The sequence below is a fragment of the Balaenoptera acutorostrata genome, chromosome 2, assembly GCF_949987535.1.
Source record: "Balaenoptera acutorostrata chromosome 2, mBalAcu1.1, whole genome shotgun sequence".
NCBI classification, from domain to species: Eukaryota; Metazoa; Chordata; class Mammalia; order Artiodactyla; family Balaenopteridae; genus Balaenoptera; species Balaenoptera acutorostrata.
In genome coordinates, this window is record NC_080065.1 from 55,132,957 (window position 1) to 55,151,817 (window position 18,861).

Here is an 18,861-nt window from a genome sequence, read left to right on the forward strand (position 1 = left end):
TCTTCCCTACTTCAAATCTTACACTCCTACAACATTCAGTTCAACCGCCATCAACTAAAAAGCCTTCTGAGCTTACTCCAGGCTATTCTGACCTTCTCAGCTCTGAATTTCTGTATCACTTATACATTTATACCTCACAATCCACCATTTTGTTAAACACTGTCTTATGTTATTCTCTAGCTGCTTCATGGATATTTCTTATTTTCCCAAGTTCATGAGATTCTTCTGAATTCTCCATAGCTCCTATCCCAGTGTGGTTAGAAAGCACCCAGTTATACTTACTGACTTGGCCTGAAACCCTAAAAATGTTGCAGCCAATTATCAGGTCTCCCATTAGGATTTTCCAATAACAACGTTGCCATTATTATCAAAGACTATTTATGAACTTCTATAAGGGTCTTGGGCACTGACTTGCAAGTAAAATAACTACTAACATGTGTACAATTCTGTAAAATGTCTCTTCTTTATCACTGGATTTTATCTTCCAAATGAATGTAGGAGTTAATCCACCCACTGTTAGGGAACAGAAGAGTTCATACTGTTTTCCATAACCACTGAATAATACCGAGAATATCTCTACATTTGATTGAAACACAAATAAAAGTCAGGTAGGCAGAATGTAATTACTGAAGCTGGACTATGGCCAGGAAACTTGGAAGAACACTCCCAACTTCTGCCAAAGATTCCACAGATAACCACAACCGGTCAGAATCTCCATTTCCATGTACCATCTTAAACACAGGTCTCTCTTTTAGCCCTGTGCCTCTAGCAAAATAAGGCCACTCAAGCAGTAAGATTCACAGGGAGAAAAGTTACATCCAGAGGTTCCTAAAGAACAATGTTTAATTTTTTTTTGTTGTTTATTTTTTGACAAACTTATGAGGTCTACAGGAAATACCTAAAGCAAGTACCACAATGTTTCCAGCAGGAAATGCATCCTGTTTTGCTAACTTAGAAAAATGACCTTTAGTTATATAGCCAGATACTCATTCTTTCTAACATTAACCAACACTACAGAAGGATTCAGTTCTTCTTTAGGAAATGTAGAGAATGGTACCGTGTGTATATGTATATGTCTCATGCAGGATGAAGAGTCAAGAATTAACTCTACCTCTTACCTCATTTTTCATAAGACCATTTTTCTGAGGCCTCGGGATTATATAAGACTTTTTATATATACATGTATGCCAGAAAAACATTATCTTAGTCAGATCTTCCTCAATGATCATATAAGTGGAGGTAATGATAAAATCTGAATTTGACTTTTTGATATGTTATAACCCTCAACTCCATGTTTCTTCCCCAGAAGCAATTAAAATATATATAGATATATAACATGTGATGATAAATTAAACTCATATGTAAGAGTTATATGGTTAGGCTGGAACATTACTTGGAAAAAAAGATATAATACATCACTAATTCTGAGCCTATAATGCTGTTCAAGAATAGCAACGAAGAAGAAAACCCACTTATAATATTCTCTCAAATTCACTTCAGGCTTGTTTTTTAATTAAATTGATGACTAGTTTCTCATTGATTTTCCTTACTCCAAAAACCTTTACTTCCTGGCAAGCAGCAAAAAAAATATAACATGGCCAAATTCAGAGTTATGCAGCCCTTACTTGTTGAGTTCTAAGGTGCTCACATGCTCAGCTGTCCTTAATATTAAATGCTTTGGTATTGATAGCTAAGACATCTCAAAACATACAGCCTCAGATTTCCTTACTTCTGACCAGTCCAAAGCCACCCACTGCGGTGGACATGACTGGTTGTTGCAGGGCTCTTTTTCAATAGGCCGGTGTGTTAAACAACCACTGTAGTCCAATGTCTCCTCCTCAGAAGGTCCAATCTTCCTGATGCAGAGCACTGCCCTTGTGCGCATCCCACCATCACAAGTCTTGCTACATTCCAACCAGTCCCCAATGAACCACCTGCAACAAGAAGTGGAAGAAACACAGAAAAGCATTCCCTCAGTGCAGCCAGAGATTTCAGCAGAGTGAAGGCACTTTCTCAGTGGACTACCTCCTCTTCTCAGAAGAGCTAACATTTCAGTGTCAGTTGATGTGACAAATGACAAATGGAAGAACTGCTAAGGAAAAGATAACCCACTGTCAGCTGCCTTCTAGAGCACAGTGCATGGGCTTTGGAGCAGGCAGAACCCAGGTTCAAACAAGCAATGCATTATGTGTTTTTAAACTTCTTTTTGTCCTTTTTTATTAATTTCTAAAACGAGGATAACAATATCAATCATGAGATTGTCCTGATGATTAAGCAAGGTAACATATGAAGCTCCAAGCCATGTGCTGGTAAATGGTAACAACTGGTTCCTCATCGGAGGGATGGAATCCTGATTTGTTGCATTTGCCAGTTTTTGTGGTATAAATACTTCACTATGGCTAATTTCAGCCTATCACCTTGACATACTGAACATGAACAAGAGAAGATATGCTAGTAATAGGGTCTCAGGAGCTTCTAACAGTGTCTAACACACAACAAACAAGAAACAGTAGCCATTTTTATTATTACATTGAGGCAGGTTCTCCCTCAATTGAGGACTTTGTGATAAAACCACACTACAGGAGCTAGGGATTTGTTTTCTGATTCCCAGAAATGGATGTCACGCTCTGCATAAGACAGACGTCTTTATTGTCCTTACAGGGGAAGAGATGGCCCAGGTATCCATCCAGAAGACTTGGGAGTCCTAAAAACTCTGCGGTAAGAGCAGAGCCCTGAGCCGGCTCTGTGAAAACATGGAGATCCTTTGCTTTGACCCCTTTACTCTTAAAAACAGCTTCTACACAGCTAATGTGGGAAGAAACAGAAGTGTCTTAATAAATGAACATATCTCATATTTGTAGGTATACCACTCCTAAAGTCATCAATGAACTTTCATATATACAATTTCAGGTGTGTGTGTGTGTAGTATTTCTGCAGGACTCACTCTTTTGGACACATTAATTGGTCCAAGGGTATGAATCATGATCCCAATCAGAGCAAAAGGGACGCTTTCCTTTCTGGTCAGAAAGGTGTATAAAGATATAAGAGCTGATGATGGCCATGTCCCCTGTCAAGTGGAATTAGCTGATCTGAAAGAATGCAGAGGAGCTAGAGAGTCCTGCAGGTATTTGAGTGCTTGATTCCAGCCATTCCTGAAGCTAGGTCCACTCTTATGCTTCCCTCAGCTTTGTTATATAAACCAATAAATCCTCTTAAGCGCAGAAGCTAGCCAAAGTTGAAGTTGTGTTATTTCCAACCAGAGTCCTGACTGATATATTATTGTATTTAATGTAATGAATATATGCTGAATGCCTACTATGCTCAAAGCACTGTGCTTTGTTTTATAGAAGAAAGTAAGACCCAGTGTTAGGAAAACAGTTCTCCAAAATCATGAAAAGTGCAATGATGGAGGTAGGACTAGATCCCCCATCAATTGATATCCACTGGATTTCATTTATAACACTGCCAAATAATAGATCTAGATCACAAGCATGAGGTCAGAAGACATTTTCTTCCATCTGTGCTTATAAATCACACGTATATCCTAAATGGATATGCTCATGCTCTTAGTAGAAGAGTAACCAGAGGGAAGAGTATTAAAGTTTAAGAATAAATTTCACCTCTTTTCATGAACTTAGCTCATGTGTGCCAGTTTTGTATGTGGAAGATAATACGTTAGTGAAGTCAGAGTACTAGTATCCTAAATTTGAGCCTACACTCAGCCAAATAAGCCACAATGGCCTTTGTTTATTATATTTTTATTATCTTTACTTACAGACGGAAACCAGCATTTAGAAATATCATAATTAACCAGTTTCTCAAACTTAAAAATATATTTTGTCAAAAGTTTTAAAATTTTCAACATAAGACTTATTTATAGAATGACAATTTAATCCTGAATTTAAAAAATCTGATATTAACATTTTTTTTCTAAGTCATTTTCCGAGGAGATTTAAAGTGATTTCCATATTCTTTCCGTTTTATTTTCTGCAGATGAACAGGATCCTAAGTTGTTAGTACCATTTTTGGTAAAGAGGAAAATGTGTATTGAGAATAATAACTTGCATGCCAGCCATAGTGAAACTCTGATTCAATTCGCAGCAGTGATTTCATCACCAAGATTAGGGGATAAAACAGCAATGTGTATAACAGCCACAAAAAGTTCAGTCATACCATCTCCAGCCATGATCTCATTAGGTCTCATAATGTAAGAGGGATGGAGGCCTTCAAATTAAACACAGGTGCCCAGAGCAACAGCAGTGATTCAGGAGGTGTTGCTGTTTTTTTTGGTGCGTGAGGCCAGTGCCACCTCCGTCTTTTTATTCTTCGTCCTCTCTTTTATTGCCAACCATCTTTTAACCTAGATGTATCACTCTAGCATTTAACTCAGAATGTATGAAAGTAAAAATATTAACTACGCTTCCAATTTTCCTTCTGACTTTAACTCTGATTTCAGGTTTCACATTCAGTCCCTGTTGCGTCTTTATTGCTCACCAAATCATCCCTTCCCATGCCTCTCTAAAGGATTAAATCACCATCCAGTTATTTAAATAGTTTTGCAATTTTACCACTGCATCTATTAGTCCCAGTTTCACCACCCTCCTGTCCAGTGTAAGACAGACTGCTTCCTTCACCTTCATTCTCCATGTATTTGACCCTCTGATGACATTCTCCCTATTTCTCTTTTTTCATCCTCTAGTTTCAGTGGTAAAATATGAGCACGAAAATTCTCTCTGAGACTATCAATTGCTGAATTATTATAATCTGAATAATACTGGGGCTATTTCTTTCTGAGCTGAAGACCCAGTGATAAAATTGTCTTCATCCTCACCAGGGTGAAGAAGGTATACAGTTAGTGGGATTCATGTTTGAGTGTCTGAAATGAGTGGCTTGATGCAGCCTGTGTGTAATCTGATCTACATTATCTGTACCTTAAGAGGACAAACAATAATATTGGGGGAAGAGAATGAGATGATGGGAGTTGACTTATATGATTTCTATGATTCTTCCCAGGTCTTACATTTTGGAGCTTTATAGAGGACTCTGATGATCTTTTTCTAAACTTAAAATAACAGATTATAGTTGTCCATGGGGTGAGGTGCAATGACTCAAAATAAAAAGATACTATTAAAGAAAACCTAGCCCCTGGGTAAAAATCTCTCTCCAGTCTGACCACCCTTTGGCCCTTTTGCTTATAACTCTTACTGTACTTAACATATTTTGCCTTGTACTATAGATATTTTTATATGTATTTGCCCAATTAGATTGTCCTTAGGAAAAGGAACCATTTCCTAAGGCACAGTGCCTTCCATATCGCAGTTGCTTAAAAAAATGTCTTTTAATTCTTGGTCACAGTATTATCACAATGTACTGTACTCCATTGTTTTTACCTTTCTGATTTTTGCAAATTTAAAAATCACAGTAACATACAGGAATTATATTCAGTATCCAAAGACTCTTCACATGAGGTCATATATACAAATATTCTTGCTATTAAAAGACAGCATGGTCAAAACTGAACTCTTGGCCTTTCTCTTTGGATTCCAACTCAACATTACTTCCTTTTCTTACAGTGGGGCACTAGCTTCCTATCAGTCATGCTCTTTAACATCAACTCCTCCCTTTTCCTTTTCCTAACTATTTCTGCCTATGTCATGAATCCTACCATCTTCATTCAATGCCTCTAGAATTCTTGTTTTTTTCCTATCCCTCGTCACCTCACCATCTTGACTACTATTCTTTTTCTCATGAAAGAGTTGCTGTTCTGACCACATTACTTTTTCCCAGCAAGGCTTCCTCTGGCCTTTCAAGGTCCTCCAAATAAACACTATTATTATTATTTCTTTACCAATGCCTCTTTTGTCTATTCTTCCTAGTCCCCTGTATTTTCTTTATGCAGAACAAGGATAAACCTTACTGCCCTCTATTTTTCCATACTCTACTTATAAAGTCTCCAATATGACTAAAGGACATTTAAAATATTTCATTAGATAATTTCTGATTAAAAATACCATTTAGGATTTTAAATTAATGGTATTGGGAAAACAATAATATTTGAAAATAAATATAGATCCTTTCCTCAAAGCAGGCAAATATATTTCAGATAGAGTTTACCTTAAAAAAAAACTTTGAAAGTATAATCATAAAGTGGGTAAGGCCTTCATAACATTATACCAATGAAAGAAATAAAAGTTTGACAGTTTTCCTACATAGTATTTAAAAAATTTTATAAGTAAAAATAGATCATAACACCATAAGTAATATGGGAAATATATAACAAACTAGGAAAAAATATGTCTAAAATAGTTAATATTCTTAATACATTGAGTTCATACAAATCAATAACAAAATGATAAACACTTCAATAGAAAAATGGGTCAGGCCATGAAGAGGAAAAGCAAAAAAGAAGTAATACAAATGGCCACTGAACATAATTTTTAAGTGTTCAGCTTCACCAGCAATTCTAGCACAAAAAATAAAATAGCAATTAGATATCAAGCATTTTTCTTCCCTATAAAATAGTTAAAGATTGTTTTTAAAATAATACCCGGTGTTGTTCAGTTCAGGAAAATGTCAGTCATATACGTACTGTTGGTGGGAATATACAGTCATACATTCTTTCTAGAGAGCAATTTGACAGTGTGTCTCAAAGAGTAAAATATAATTCCATTTGAACCAGAAATTTTATTCCTATTCATTTAGCATAAGGGCATAATTATAGAGAGCAAAATTTTAGTAGCAAAAATGGTTAATGCTGTGGAATAGAAAGGGATCAAAAGCTAGGACCCAGACAAAATTGTTCAACAGTGGGAAATCAATTTAAATAAATAATGACATATCTACTAAATGTTGTAGATGATGTTTAATGTTCAGAACAACATAATGTTCAATATGTTGAGAACTGACTACAAAGCATCATAAATAATATAATTCCATTTTTTATATACATGTGCCTATGTAGACATAGAAAAAGATGAAATATATAGATCAAGATATTAACAGTGGTCTTACAAGTATTGTGGTTTTTTAGTTTCTTCTTTCTACTTATCTGCATTTAAAAAATTTTATGCTTTAATATGTATGATAAAAACCAAATATGATTATCACATTGTCATCTGAAAAACCTTCTCTCTTCCACACTCATTTAAAGTCTTACTGAATTCAGTAGTTTTTCAGTGAGCCTTATCTCTATAATACCAATGTCTACTGGGAATCTTATTACATATGACAACCATTCTGAATAATTAAGATTTCCTTTTTCATCGTCTGAATTAAAGGAATAAAGAAGAAATTAAAAAGGAACTAAGAAAAAGTGGACTGATAAAAGAGAAATATTTTAAATATGTATCATTAGCTCTTTCCAACAAAGAAAACTGTCTGTCTAAATTTTCTATCTTTTTCAAATTCCATTTTCTTACCTCCAAACAACAAAAAAAAGTTAAGAAGTAACTTTTTATTTCCGAACTGCAAAAGGAAGGGAAATATGAAACAATTTTAATTGCGTAGGTTAATTCCAATACGTCAATTATCCTTAAAATGTTAAAAAAAAAAACTCCCATGTAATATCCAAGCACATGATATATGGAATGAAATGACCAACCACTGAAATCTCAAAGGATGTTTGAATAGCATTTGAACTTAAACAAATAAAAAGCTGAGGCCAAAATAGAACAGGTGTGACCAGGCCCACTCAGATGCCTTAAATGGCTGATCATGACAAACATAATACTTAAAGTACTGGGTGTCGGGGAATTAACTTACTGGGTTGAGGCTCACAATTATATGAAAATATGCTTAAGTTATTGGAAACGTCAAAAAATACCTTGTGGTTTTTGAGCATCACTTTGTTTTATATAGCTTTTCAGTTTCTCTTGAGATAAATTTATAAAAATAATTAGCAGAAGAAAGGAAAATAAAAAAACAATTAAATATCTTGTCTTTGTAATACATATCATAGGTTGTATTTCTATACTTTCTCATGTCTGGCTTTTAAGGAGTTAGTTACATGGTGATCACATTTGAAAAAGAAGAGACATGAAATTTTAAAAGTCTTAGAATAAAAACTTCTATCACCCTAGATTCTGTGTTCCTTATTTGGTAGCCACTGCCCTAAACCTTTTCAAGAGACTAGGAGTGAGTATTTCCCTTTAAGATTAAAACATTCAGGCAGACACTGACTTTGGATATTGAAAGTTCAAAGGCATTATTATTTTGGAACAAATATCAAGAAATGCATCTTGCTTTAACCATATTAGGGACCTGCATTCTTTATCCATTGTAAGTCCCAGATTTTTGTGACTCCACTTTTAGAAAAAGGATTACTTCATTATAGAGCTTTCCTCTCCAGTTCTAGGGAGCTTGGAATACATAATCTCATTTGCCTACTCTCGTTTTCTTTATCAATTTCATGTTGGGATAATTAGCTAATCTAGGGGATAATGGTTACTCTGATTTCTCAAACAAGAATGAAATGCCATTCACACATATTTTGTCTTGCCATTGTCAATCAGGCAAAATCCTTACAAAGATCAGTATTTTCAGGATTAACTCAGCATCTCTGTCCTTTTTCACATAATTATTGCCTTTTGCTCAAACAAGAAACCTTTCTGTTCCTACAGATTATACAGTGTGGCCCACTGATAGCAGGTCTCATATTTTTAAGTTTAAATTTTTTAAAAGTCATCATTAAGATGGATGGGCTCTCTTCTTGTGCCTCCCTTTACAGTGAGTTGTAATTGCTACATTAATCAACAGAAAGGGACTAAAATACACCTCTAGGCATGTACTCTACACTCAGAAGACAGGATGCCTTAGGATGACAGAACTTAAAAGTGGGTCAGCAAATTAAAGCACTGATGCTCCACTACAGAATATTTCTAAACTATTTAAAAAGTCTTTAAGCCTTTAGGATAAATATCTGGAAAAGATAGGACTGCACGCCAATCTACTATATTTTACTGGATCTAAGATATCATTATTTTAGGTACCATTAAAGAAAAATAATGCCGATTATTATTGTAAGATACCATCAATTGCAAAATGAATCTAATTTCAGAGATGTTAAAATGCAAATGATATGTGCTTTAGAATTAATGAAATATGACAATTGCCAGCACTATGCCAGGATCAACCTATTGAAGTTCCTGCTTTAAAGGGGTTAATTACTAAGTCCTGTGGATAAACAGGAATCAAAATTCCACCCTCTGTGATGTTTTACCCCCTTTTCTCAGCCTAATTTATTTATATCGTATGAATGTATGTTTCCAAATAAGAATATCTAATGTTTTTCTCTTTGCACTTGAAGAAAATAATTCTCACTTCTTTCTCTTACTTACTCTGGTGGGCAGGGCTCAGTGTTGCAGGTTCTTTGATTTTCAGGTGGCTTACTATCAGGGTCACAGTAATTGTTCTGGACAATGGAGTTGTCGTCCAACCTTTTACAGACCACCTCCTGTCTTTGGACACCTTGAGAAAAGGAGGACATCATTAATTGAAGAGTAGTTTACCTTCCAGTAAGTTAGGTATGCATAGCTTTCCTCTGTGGGGAATCAACCTCACTGGATCGCTGCTGTCTTATCTGTTCCAGAAACACTTGACTGCTCCTCTAAAAAGGAGAGAAGACCTGGTCATTATATTGCAAATTTAGGCAAAATTATTGTTCTCATATTTAGAAACATAACTGTTTTCAAGTTCAGAAAAGAAACTATTGGTAATTTTAAACAATTAGTATTCCCATTTGTATATTCTTCTTCATGCTTTCCTTTAAAAAAAGAAACTTTATTTTCCCAAAATATCATCAGATAAAATGTATGAATATACATTTCAGTGCAAAACAATGGTCGTATATCTATGTAAAAACAAAACATTAGGGACAAATTTACTTTTTAATATTTTGTAGGACAAATCCAATCAATTTAGTCTTTGTTAGGAACACGTAACATTCACACATTTCATTTTTTCCCCTTCCATTTACAGATTTATTTCTCTGAAAGCCCACAAAGTCTAGAATTTAAAGACTGCAGTGAGCCTCTTTGGACTGCAACCCATCAGTAATCTGTTTGCTTTGATAGAGTCGGCCCTTGTTGATTACACCACTGGCAAACAGATATACACATATTCCATCAAATATTAACTTACAAAATACTTATCTCATTCTTAAAAATTGGTCTATGTAGCCTGTTTGCCACAGCTAAAAATATTCTCATAAAATTTGTAAAATTCTAAATATATGTTTATTATTTATTGGCAAAGATATCGACCACACCTTGCTCACATTTCACAAAATACGAAGACACACACAAACACACTCTTATCTGTAAACATGCCTGGTGAATAGACTTTATGCAGATTCATTTTCTCTTCAGTGTGGAAGAATCAAAAGAAGCAAAGATAGGTGTATCAAGGTCTCAGAGGAAAGTCAATCTACAAGACAATGCTAAATGTTCCAGATCCTATAGAGGTAGCAGCTTACTCCCAGAATTGAAAATAAAAGCACAAACTAAGCTATCCCCCTACTCACCCACCCCATCTCTATAACCCGGTAGGCTAAATTACCTAGAACCAGTTACAAAAGCAGCATTAGCAGTATCCAAGCAACTACAGCTTCATACCTACCTAGCCCCACACAAACCTTCAGTTTTTCTCTTTTTTTTCTCAGTTGCTTTTAGTAGTGCCCTAAAGAAAAGAGCTTGACCCCAAATTAGGGAAATCAATGTGAAACAGGACCATTCAGTGAAGGAAACTGTCACCTAAAGAGCTACGCACCAAATGCTTCCCCAAGGTCCTTTAAACATCCTGGGACGTCTGCAGGTGGGAGTACCTCAGTCATCATGTTTTGCACACTTCTAACTAAGCACTTTGAATTTAAAGATAGGGAAATCTCTTTCCTTGATGGGGAAAACCATTAAGTCCCATAGCCTCCATGATGGTGGTGAGCAGATGAAGAAGGTATATTTTATTACTTGCAGTGACCCAAGGCTCTTACTGATCAAGTTTTTTGGTTTTCCTAAATTTAGGGGTTTAAAATATAGCCAAACAACTTACTTGCAAAATGTCTCAGAGTATGTGCTGTATTCATTTCATCCCAACCCCTTGAATAGGCCAAATATCTCAGTTTATGCGACAACAGTTTGGAATTTTTTAACTATTAAACTTTAGATTTTTGAGGGAAGAATGATTCACATCAGGCATAGCTTTGACCCATTCACAGATGTTCCACAGTATTCACCACATATCTCCTCATTGTGTCATTCCAGTGGGCAGATAACTAAGTCCATGTGATTCACCTGGACAAAAATCTCTATTATTAGTCATAGGATTCAACACCCACTGCCACAGTGGCTCACAATAGCCATCTACCTGGGTTCAATACTTGCTCCTATCAGGAGGAGCAGGGGACTGTTTTTATAGGTTAGCATGGTTATTTTTTTAAATAACCATTCAAATATGATTATACTTGGAGGGGGGAGACTCAAAACATCCACTTACACAAAGGATTTACAACTTCAGCCAACTTTTATAAATACATTTAATAACTAAAAAAAAATGATTAAACTTGCAATAAGGAAGTTGGCATTCAAGCTAGTATCTCGGTTGTTTTTCAGAAAAGGATAAACTTTTTATTTTTATTTTATTATACTGAGGGAGGATAAACATTTCCAACACTACAAAATGGAACTGATATTGTTTTATATCAGTGGCAGAAACATCAATTTAATTTCTACAGGTTAAGATAAAATTCTACTTCCTTTAAAAATCTTAGAAATGTTGTTTGGTTATAATGACATTAGTTTTTAAAAGTAGCCTTTAATATAAAAGCAAGGCCTCTGCAATTTGAATCACAGATGAGATATTAGTTATTAGAGGTAAGATTTACATTTGATTTTAAGATAAATTCTAGCCATGTATGATCTTGAAAAAATTCAGCTACATAACATTTATTGTTAAAAATTTGGATAATACACAAAACCAGAAAGAACAAAATAAAAATTATCCACAATCTCATATCTTTGCTCTGGACCTTTAGTTTTAAGGCTATTTTGTTCTTTGGTGGGATCCAGTAATTAATTTAAAATTACATAGTACACAACTAAAAATGCCAGCTAAATATGGTTGGCAGTCATTCATTCATTCATCCATTCATTCATTCATTCAATAGAGAATAATTACTGAATACAAGGCACTGTACTTCTTATGAGATATTGAGCTAAGTGCTGAGAATTACAAATTGACTTAATTTTGTCATGCCTCTGAGACTTCTTAAAAACTAGAATTTAGGATATTTGGGGGGTACATTTCACTTTCATAATTTCAGAATGCTATTTTTTATGAAGTAAAAATTAAAGTCCTTGAATAAGCAGCTGAAATAACTGTATTTTACAAAGATGCATTTTCCTTGCATTCATCTTTTATTAATTTTCTTCTAAAATGTCATATTAGACAGTGTGGTATTTCACACTCGAGAAATGACTATACTAGTAATCTATTCCAAACCTTCCTAAAATGCTGAACTATCTCCCTTCAATAGCACAAATCTCCTTCCAACTTTTACCCCCACACTTGGCAGGTTTACAGAATTTTTTTTTTCTTTTTCTTTTTAAATCAGCAGCAACAGAATAACTCTCTAAACCAATGCACCTAATTGGATGGATTTTTCAACACATACTTTTGGATTAAGGAAAATGCAGCTTTTAGCTTTAGAAAATACAGATCAACTGGAAATAATCTAAACCAAGTCAACAAGAGAAATGATTGAGTTTTGCATCTTTTTATATGATCAACCCTCTTGTACATAGCTTCTTTTAAAGTAATCCGTAAAACATTGCTAAGAAGTTGATTTAAACCTTTTCAGGAATAATTACATCCAGTTACACAAAACCACTATGCTTTCAAATCTAAAGATGTATGGTTTATAACCGAAAACATAAAATGTCCGTATAACCAGTCAGTATATGCCTAATCAAAAACAAAATTCTGGTGGCTTAGTACCCATATCCCCTGGAGATATGCAGGTGTTCTGCAGAATTTAATTGGTCAGACTTAAAATTGCACTAATTATATTTTATTCTTAAACACCTGAAGTTACTGGCATGCAAATTCTATAACCAATTCTGTTTTTAAACGCAATTCTTCTTCCATGCTTAAAAAAAACCCAAAAACTTTAATGGTTTCATATTACAAAATTTAAGTACAAAGATGCCATTACCAATATATATTTACTTTAAACTCTCTAAAATGGGTGTATCCTATTTAGAGTCTTTTAATTTGCTTACCATTTTGGTTCTTTGATACCAAAGATGGTTTGTTTTTTTTTTTAATCTATTTTATTTTATTTATTTATTTTTGGCTGCCTTGGGTCTTCGTTGCTGCACACGGGATTTCTCTAGTTGTGGCGAGTGGGGGCTACTCTTCGTTGCAGTGCATGGGCTTCTCATTGCGGTAGCTTCTCTCTTGCTGTGGAGCACGGGCTCTAGGTGCGCGGGTTTCAGTAGTTGTGGCTCACGGGCTTTGTTGCTCCGCGGCATGCGGGATCTTCCCAGACCAGGGCTCAAACCTGTGTCCCCTGCAGTGGCAGGCGGATTCTTTTTTTTTTTTTTTTTTAAGAAATTCACGTTCTTTTATTTATTTATTTATGACTGTGTTGAGTCTTCGTTTCTGTGCGAGGGCTTTCTCTAGTTGTGGCAAGTGGGGACCACTCTTCATCGCGGTGCGCGGGCCTCTCACCATCGCGGCCTCTCTTGTTGTGGAGCACAGGCTCCAGACGCGCAGGCTCAGTAATTGTGGCTCACGGGCCCAGCTGCTCCGTGGCATGTGGGATCTTCCCAGACCAGGGCTCGAACCTGTGTCCCCTGCATTGGCAGGCAGATTCTCAACCACTGCGCCACCAGGGAAGCCCGGCAGGCGGATTCTTAACCACTGCGCCACCACGGAAGCCCCCAAAGATGGTTCTTAACACGGAAATGTAACTGTTATTTTTAGCCTGGAAGTTTAAATTTGTCAGATCTTATATTTAATTTCTGCTAATAGTTAAAAGTTACAGATGATCTACTTGCCTATCAAAGGTTCTGTTGTCCAATGGGAGGGAGGAGTACCCAACTTGAATCACTGTTCAAGCTACACGTGAAGAAATGGCATTTAGTATTTTGAAGTAGCATATACCATAGGAAAATGAGCAAGAAGTCCACCAAGCTGCACGTGAGTCCTATATGGAACCCTTCATCTGTTGTGCTTACTCTAGGAAATGGTGATGGTTCAAGAATATAGGGTCTTTTGCTCAGCAGCTGCAGAGCCAATCCTGAGTGAAGACTTTAGAGACCATTCTTCCTCTTCATTTCTTGCCTCCTTTTCAGTCCCTCTTCTACTCTTCTTATAAGCTGCTCAATGTTCTCATGTCCCATCTCTCTTCTTTCAGTAAATTAAATCATTTAAGAAGTTCATGTGTAACAATATTTAGCAATTTATTGCTTTTCTCAGGGTAGTTCATCATTTTAAAGGTAGAGAGAGGGCACTTAATGCACAGAAATTACCACTTGAATCTCATTTGAAAGAGTGATATGTATTAAACCAAGAAGGATGTGGGAGAGGTTAAGGGCAAGAGAAAGATCTTCTAGGTCTTCTCAAATCTACTCATAAGAACCAGCATTTCAGTCCTAGACGATTCAATTGGTAAGTGAGCAGTCTATAACTACATGTAGGTCAGTAAGGGAAAGAAAGAAAGGAAAAGTGTAACTTTGGGATTGATGGGCTAATCAACATCTAGATAATTTAACCTAGTGGCAGAGCACATCCTATCTACACAAGAAACAGTTTTCTGAAGAATAGGGGGGAAAAAGTTAGTAAGTCAGAGCTTACAGTACAAATGTGGTTGGTGGCTAAGGCAACAATTTGCTTAACCACAGCATCCAAAGTAGCTAGCAACCAAGACAACACTATATAACCACAGTATACAGAGCATATGGCCAACAACATTAATTTAATCTAAATCTTCAGTGCAGATAGCATCCAGAGAGCAACAAGTGCCAGGAAAAAAATGTCTCTCTGCTCTGCCTTTCATGGCTGGAATCTGGCTGCTGTGCTGTGTGATTATTGGCCAGACATAAGCATTTGTAGGGCAGAGCAAAGCCCATCTGCCTTGGATCTAACAGCTGGCATCAGGGTACCAATCAGCTCCACCCATTTGCTTCCTTCTTCTCAAGAGCCTCCTGCTAGTTTTTATCTCCCAAAGGTTTTCTTTCTCTGCCTTTCCAGTGTCTTCCCTTCTGTCTTAAGCAAAATTAAATGTCCCAAGGAAGCAGGATTAAGAAAAGGAAAATGCAGCTCTAAAAATATTTATTTTTCTAGAGCAGCTCTGTTTAGTGATGGTAAAGTAGGGTGGCACATGCATATACTGCGATTATTTGAAATCACTCTATCCCTGGAGAGAATTCCGACTACTCATTATAAATTAACAGTAATCTCTTCCATGGAAAGGTCTAACTTAACTCATTGAATTCCTACTTAGTCTAAGCCATGGGTTTTCATTATCATAAGGGGGAAAATGAGTGAGACAGACTTGACCTCAATGAGATTACATTAATAATGAAGGGAGGGGATAAGGCAAGTACCATTATAATTATATTATGGAACCTACCTTATCTAATATAACAATGCACTTTCAGATGTAATATTTTTAATTTTACAGTTCCTTCATTTTGTTATATTGCTGTCTGATTTCTCTTTCCTTGATCTTCATGGATCTTAAGAACTCTTCTCATAGCCAAATGTCTATGATGTAATTCCCTTTCACTTTATCTTGTTACGATATTTTTTTCCTCACTCTGACTTCTGCCATGTTTAGTAACTACCTCTTTTTGAGTTCTAGGCAGTTTAGGTAAATGACCTAAGGCAAGTTTTCATTCTCCTTTGTAAAATGAGACCAAAAAATTAGATGATTTCTAATGTTCCTTTCAGATCCAAAATTCTGTGAAAGTTGTCTTTTCTTTTTTCCTCCACAATTCAATTGTTCATTTTTCCCCCCTTCTAGGTCTGCTTTTCCCCTGTACTCTACAGAATAATAAGTCTGGAAAACAGGCATTTGTTAGATTCCATTTGGTTCTGCATTGTGTTTCAGTGTCTCATTTCTTAGCAGCGTGAGGTACGTATCAAAGGGGTTAGACATGTCAAGAGGCAGAACACTAACTAGAAATAGGACTTTGTGAGAGACAAGTTTCCTAATATAAAGAATTAACTTGGGGCTTCCCTGGTGGCGCAGTGGTTGAGAATCTGCCTGCCAATGCAGGGGACACGGGTTCGAGCCCTGGTCTGGGAAAATCCCACATGCCGCGGAGCAACTAAGCCCGTGAGCCACAACTACTGAGCCTGCACGTCTGGAGCCTGTGCTCCACAACAAGAGAGGCCACGAAAGTGAGAGGCCCGCGCACCGCGATGAAGAGTGGCCCCCACTTGCCGCAACTAGAGAAAGCTCCCACACAGAAACGAAGACCCAACACAGCCATAAATAAATAAATAAATAATAATTAAAAAAAAAAAAAAGGTTGTATCAAATTCTTTAAAAAAAAAAAAAAAAGAATTAACTCATATTATACTAAAAAGGAATTTCCATGAACTTTAGTAGGAGCTTACTTGTTTTGGGTATTTCATTAAACATTTTAGAGGAATGATGCTGGAGTACAAGGAGGTCTTGAGTTTCTTCCACACATTGTGATGGATTTATTACCAATAAAGAAGCTTTTCTTTAATTATATATAGAATCCTTTTCTTGGAACCAAAGAGTAAATATTTCAGATTTGAATTATAACAAGGACACAATCATAAACAAGCTGTATAGTTTTAAACTAAAATCTTAATTTTGTTTAGATAAAAAATGGGAATAATAATATCATAATATCCTATAAAATCTGGGTGATAATGCTTATCATTTTAAGAAGTTTTATTTTTTCCAAAAGTATTTTATGCATAATACCTTGTAAAGATGCATAGTGTTATGATTGTCAAAAATGAGATTTGGGGCAAAATTTCAGTGAAGTGAAACATGACCTGTGACACATAGACCATAAATACAATAGGAATGCACTTAAACTTTGGTTTCAGCCTTACCCAAGTTTTTTAGTGAGTAAGATGTATCCAGGCCCTATTCATGTTAGAGAAGAATATAATCTCTAAAGCAACAGAAATGAAATGGAAGAGGAAGGAAAACAGCATTAGGAGGAATGTTTTAGGTTAGCACAGATTTCTTGCCCTCAGTTATAAATCTTAACGTTAGAGAAAATGCAAGCCACAATATGCAAGGGTAAACAGTAAAAAATGTCAGGTTATCAAACTAAACTTTCATATGTATATTTTTTACAAGAAGTTAGAAAGCTTAAATTATATTGAAAATACACAGGAGAATTCAAAGAATTTTTTAAAAAGTGTATTCTATAGGGGAAACTACATACTTAAGGAAAAAGATAAATAGAAATAATTATTAGAGACAAATGAAAGAAAAAACATATTAACTTCCGAACCATGAACCAGCCAAGAGCATGAGTTTACCTAGAGGAGTAGCCCTCTCAAGGGCATGTTACATGAGAACTGAGCCAGATGCAATTGATGGCTACAGAGCATAGGCTTTTGGGAGCTGTGATGTTCACAGGTGCCCTGCTCTGATGCCTGGTACAACTAATCCCATATGTTAAAGGGTACTCTTCCTTCTCAACAATGAAAATGAACTGAAAGAAGGGGATGATGGGAGAGAGTGAATAGGGGAATGCCACAGTCAATGCAATGACAGACTATTGTCTAGTCTTACAAAAATTTTATTTTTCAAAGACCAAAGAGAAAATTACGGAATAATGAACAAAGCTGATGCAAATCTTTATTCCTTGTAAACTCAAGTCACGTTTTACAACGGACTTGTATCATTAAAAATATCACAGTCATCTGTTTTATGTCTAAGTTTGGTATATAGAGGAACCAAATGTAAAAGGACCCTCATAGTTTCAAACAATAGTATAACTTCACACAGAAAATATCTTTTATAGGGAATTTTTCTTAAAAACTAATTATATAACTATATTTCTTCAAAGGGAAATAAATGACAATGACTAAAGTGCTTTTCATCATTCAAACTAAAATTTCCATCTGGTATCTTTTACTTAACTCTGAAAGTAAATTTTGGATGGTAATTCCTAAATCAAAGTGAAGCAAACAATTATAAGATTTGACTTATTAATGTCTTTCACACTTAATTTCAATCAAGTCTATTTTGAAACTTGAAAAACAATTGAATTTTGTTTTCCTCTGTTCCATTTTGGGACCCCCTCCACTTTGAGTTTCTTTCCAAGTTAAGTGAATATGTCCTTTATAAGCTGCAATACGTGTTAATGGTCAGCTGACCATTATCAGTGATGTTAAATATGTTAGCCATGTTAGAATTAGCAAAGAAATTAAAAGGACATCTGTGAATATGTAAAGCATTTGCCTTTGTTTTATCTGGTACTTTGAGAGCTATTCTCTTTCAGTCAGATACTAGTACTGCCAAAAAGATTGCATTATATTTTTGTAATAATTACTTTTTAAAATTGTTATTTTAGAATGGACTTAACCGTACTTTTAAGTGCACAATTATAGTTCTGTTGTATCATTCTTGAAAACAATAAAATATGTAACATTAACATAAAGTGCTTCCATAGAAACAGTGTAGAAATATCCAGCTTTCTAAAGGGGCCAGGTAATCTGCATGATAGATTCATTAAAATAATTTGAAAAGTCTATTATTAATAAATGGAATAGTGTGGATTATTACATAAACTTGTTAGGTAGTAAACTGCAAGGGAGAATTTGCTATCAGGGGCTCTTTTAAATATATAGTTTCTTTTTCTT

At 35.4% G+C, this 18,861-nt stretch overlaps 1 protein-coding gene across 2 annotated transcripts in view; it reads right to left on the reverse strand.

The window, feature by feature from the left end:
- Positions 1 to 18,861, reverse strand: part of ADAMTS6 (ADAM metallopeptidase with thrombospondin type 1 motif 6) — a 274,639-nt gene that overhangs the window by 25,797 nt on the left and 229,981 nt on the right. For both annotated transcript variants that reach the window (XM_057541697.1, XM_057541698.1), the window contains exons 21-22: positions 9,336 to 9,465; positions 1,730 to 1,934 (exon numbers count right to left, since the gene is read on the reverse strand). In XM_057541697.1, the coding sequence (XP_057397680.1) occupies positions 1,730 to 1,934; positions 9,336 to 9,465 (335 nt within the window). The remainder of the gene's footprint in view (positions 1 to 1,729; positions 1,935 to 9,335; positions 9,466 to 18,861) is intronic.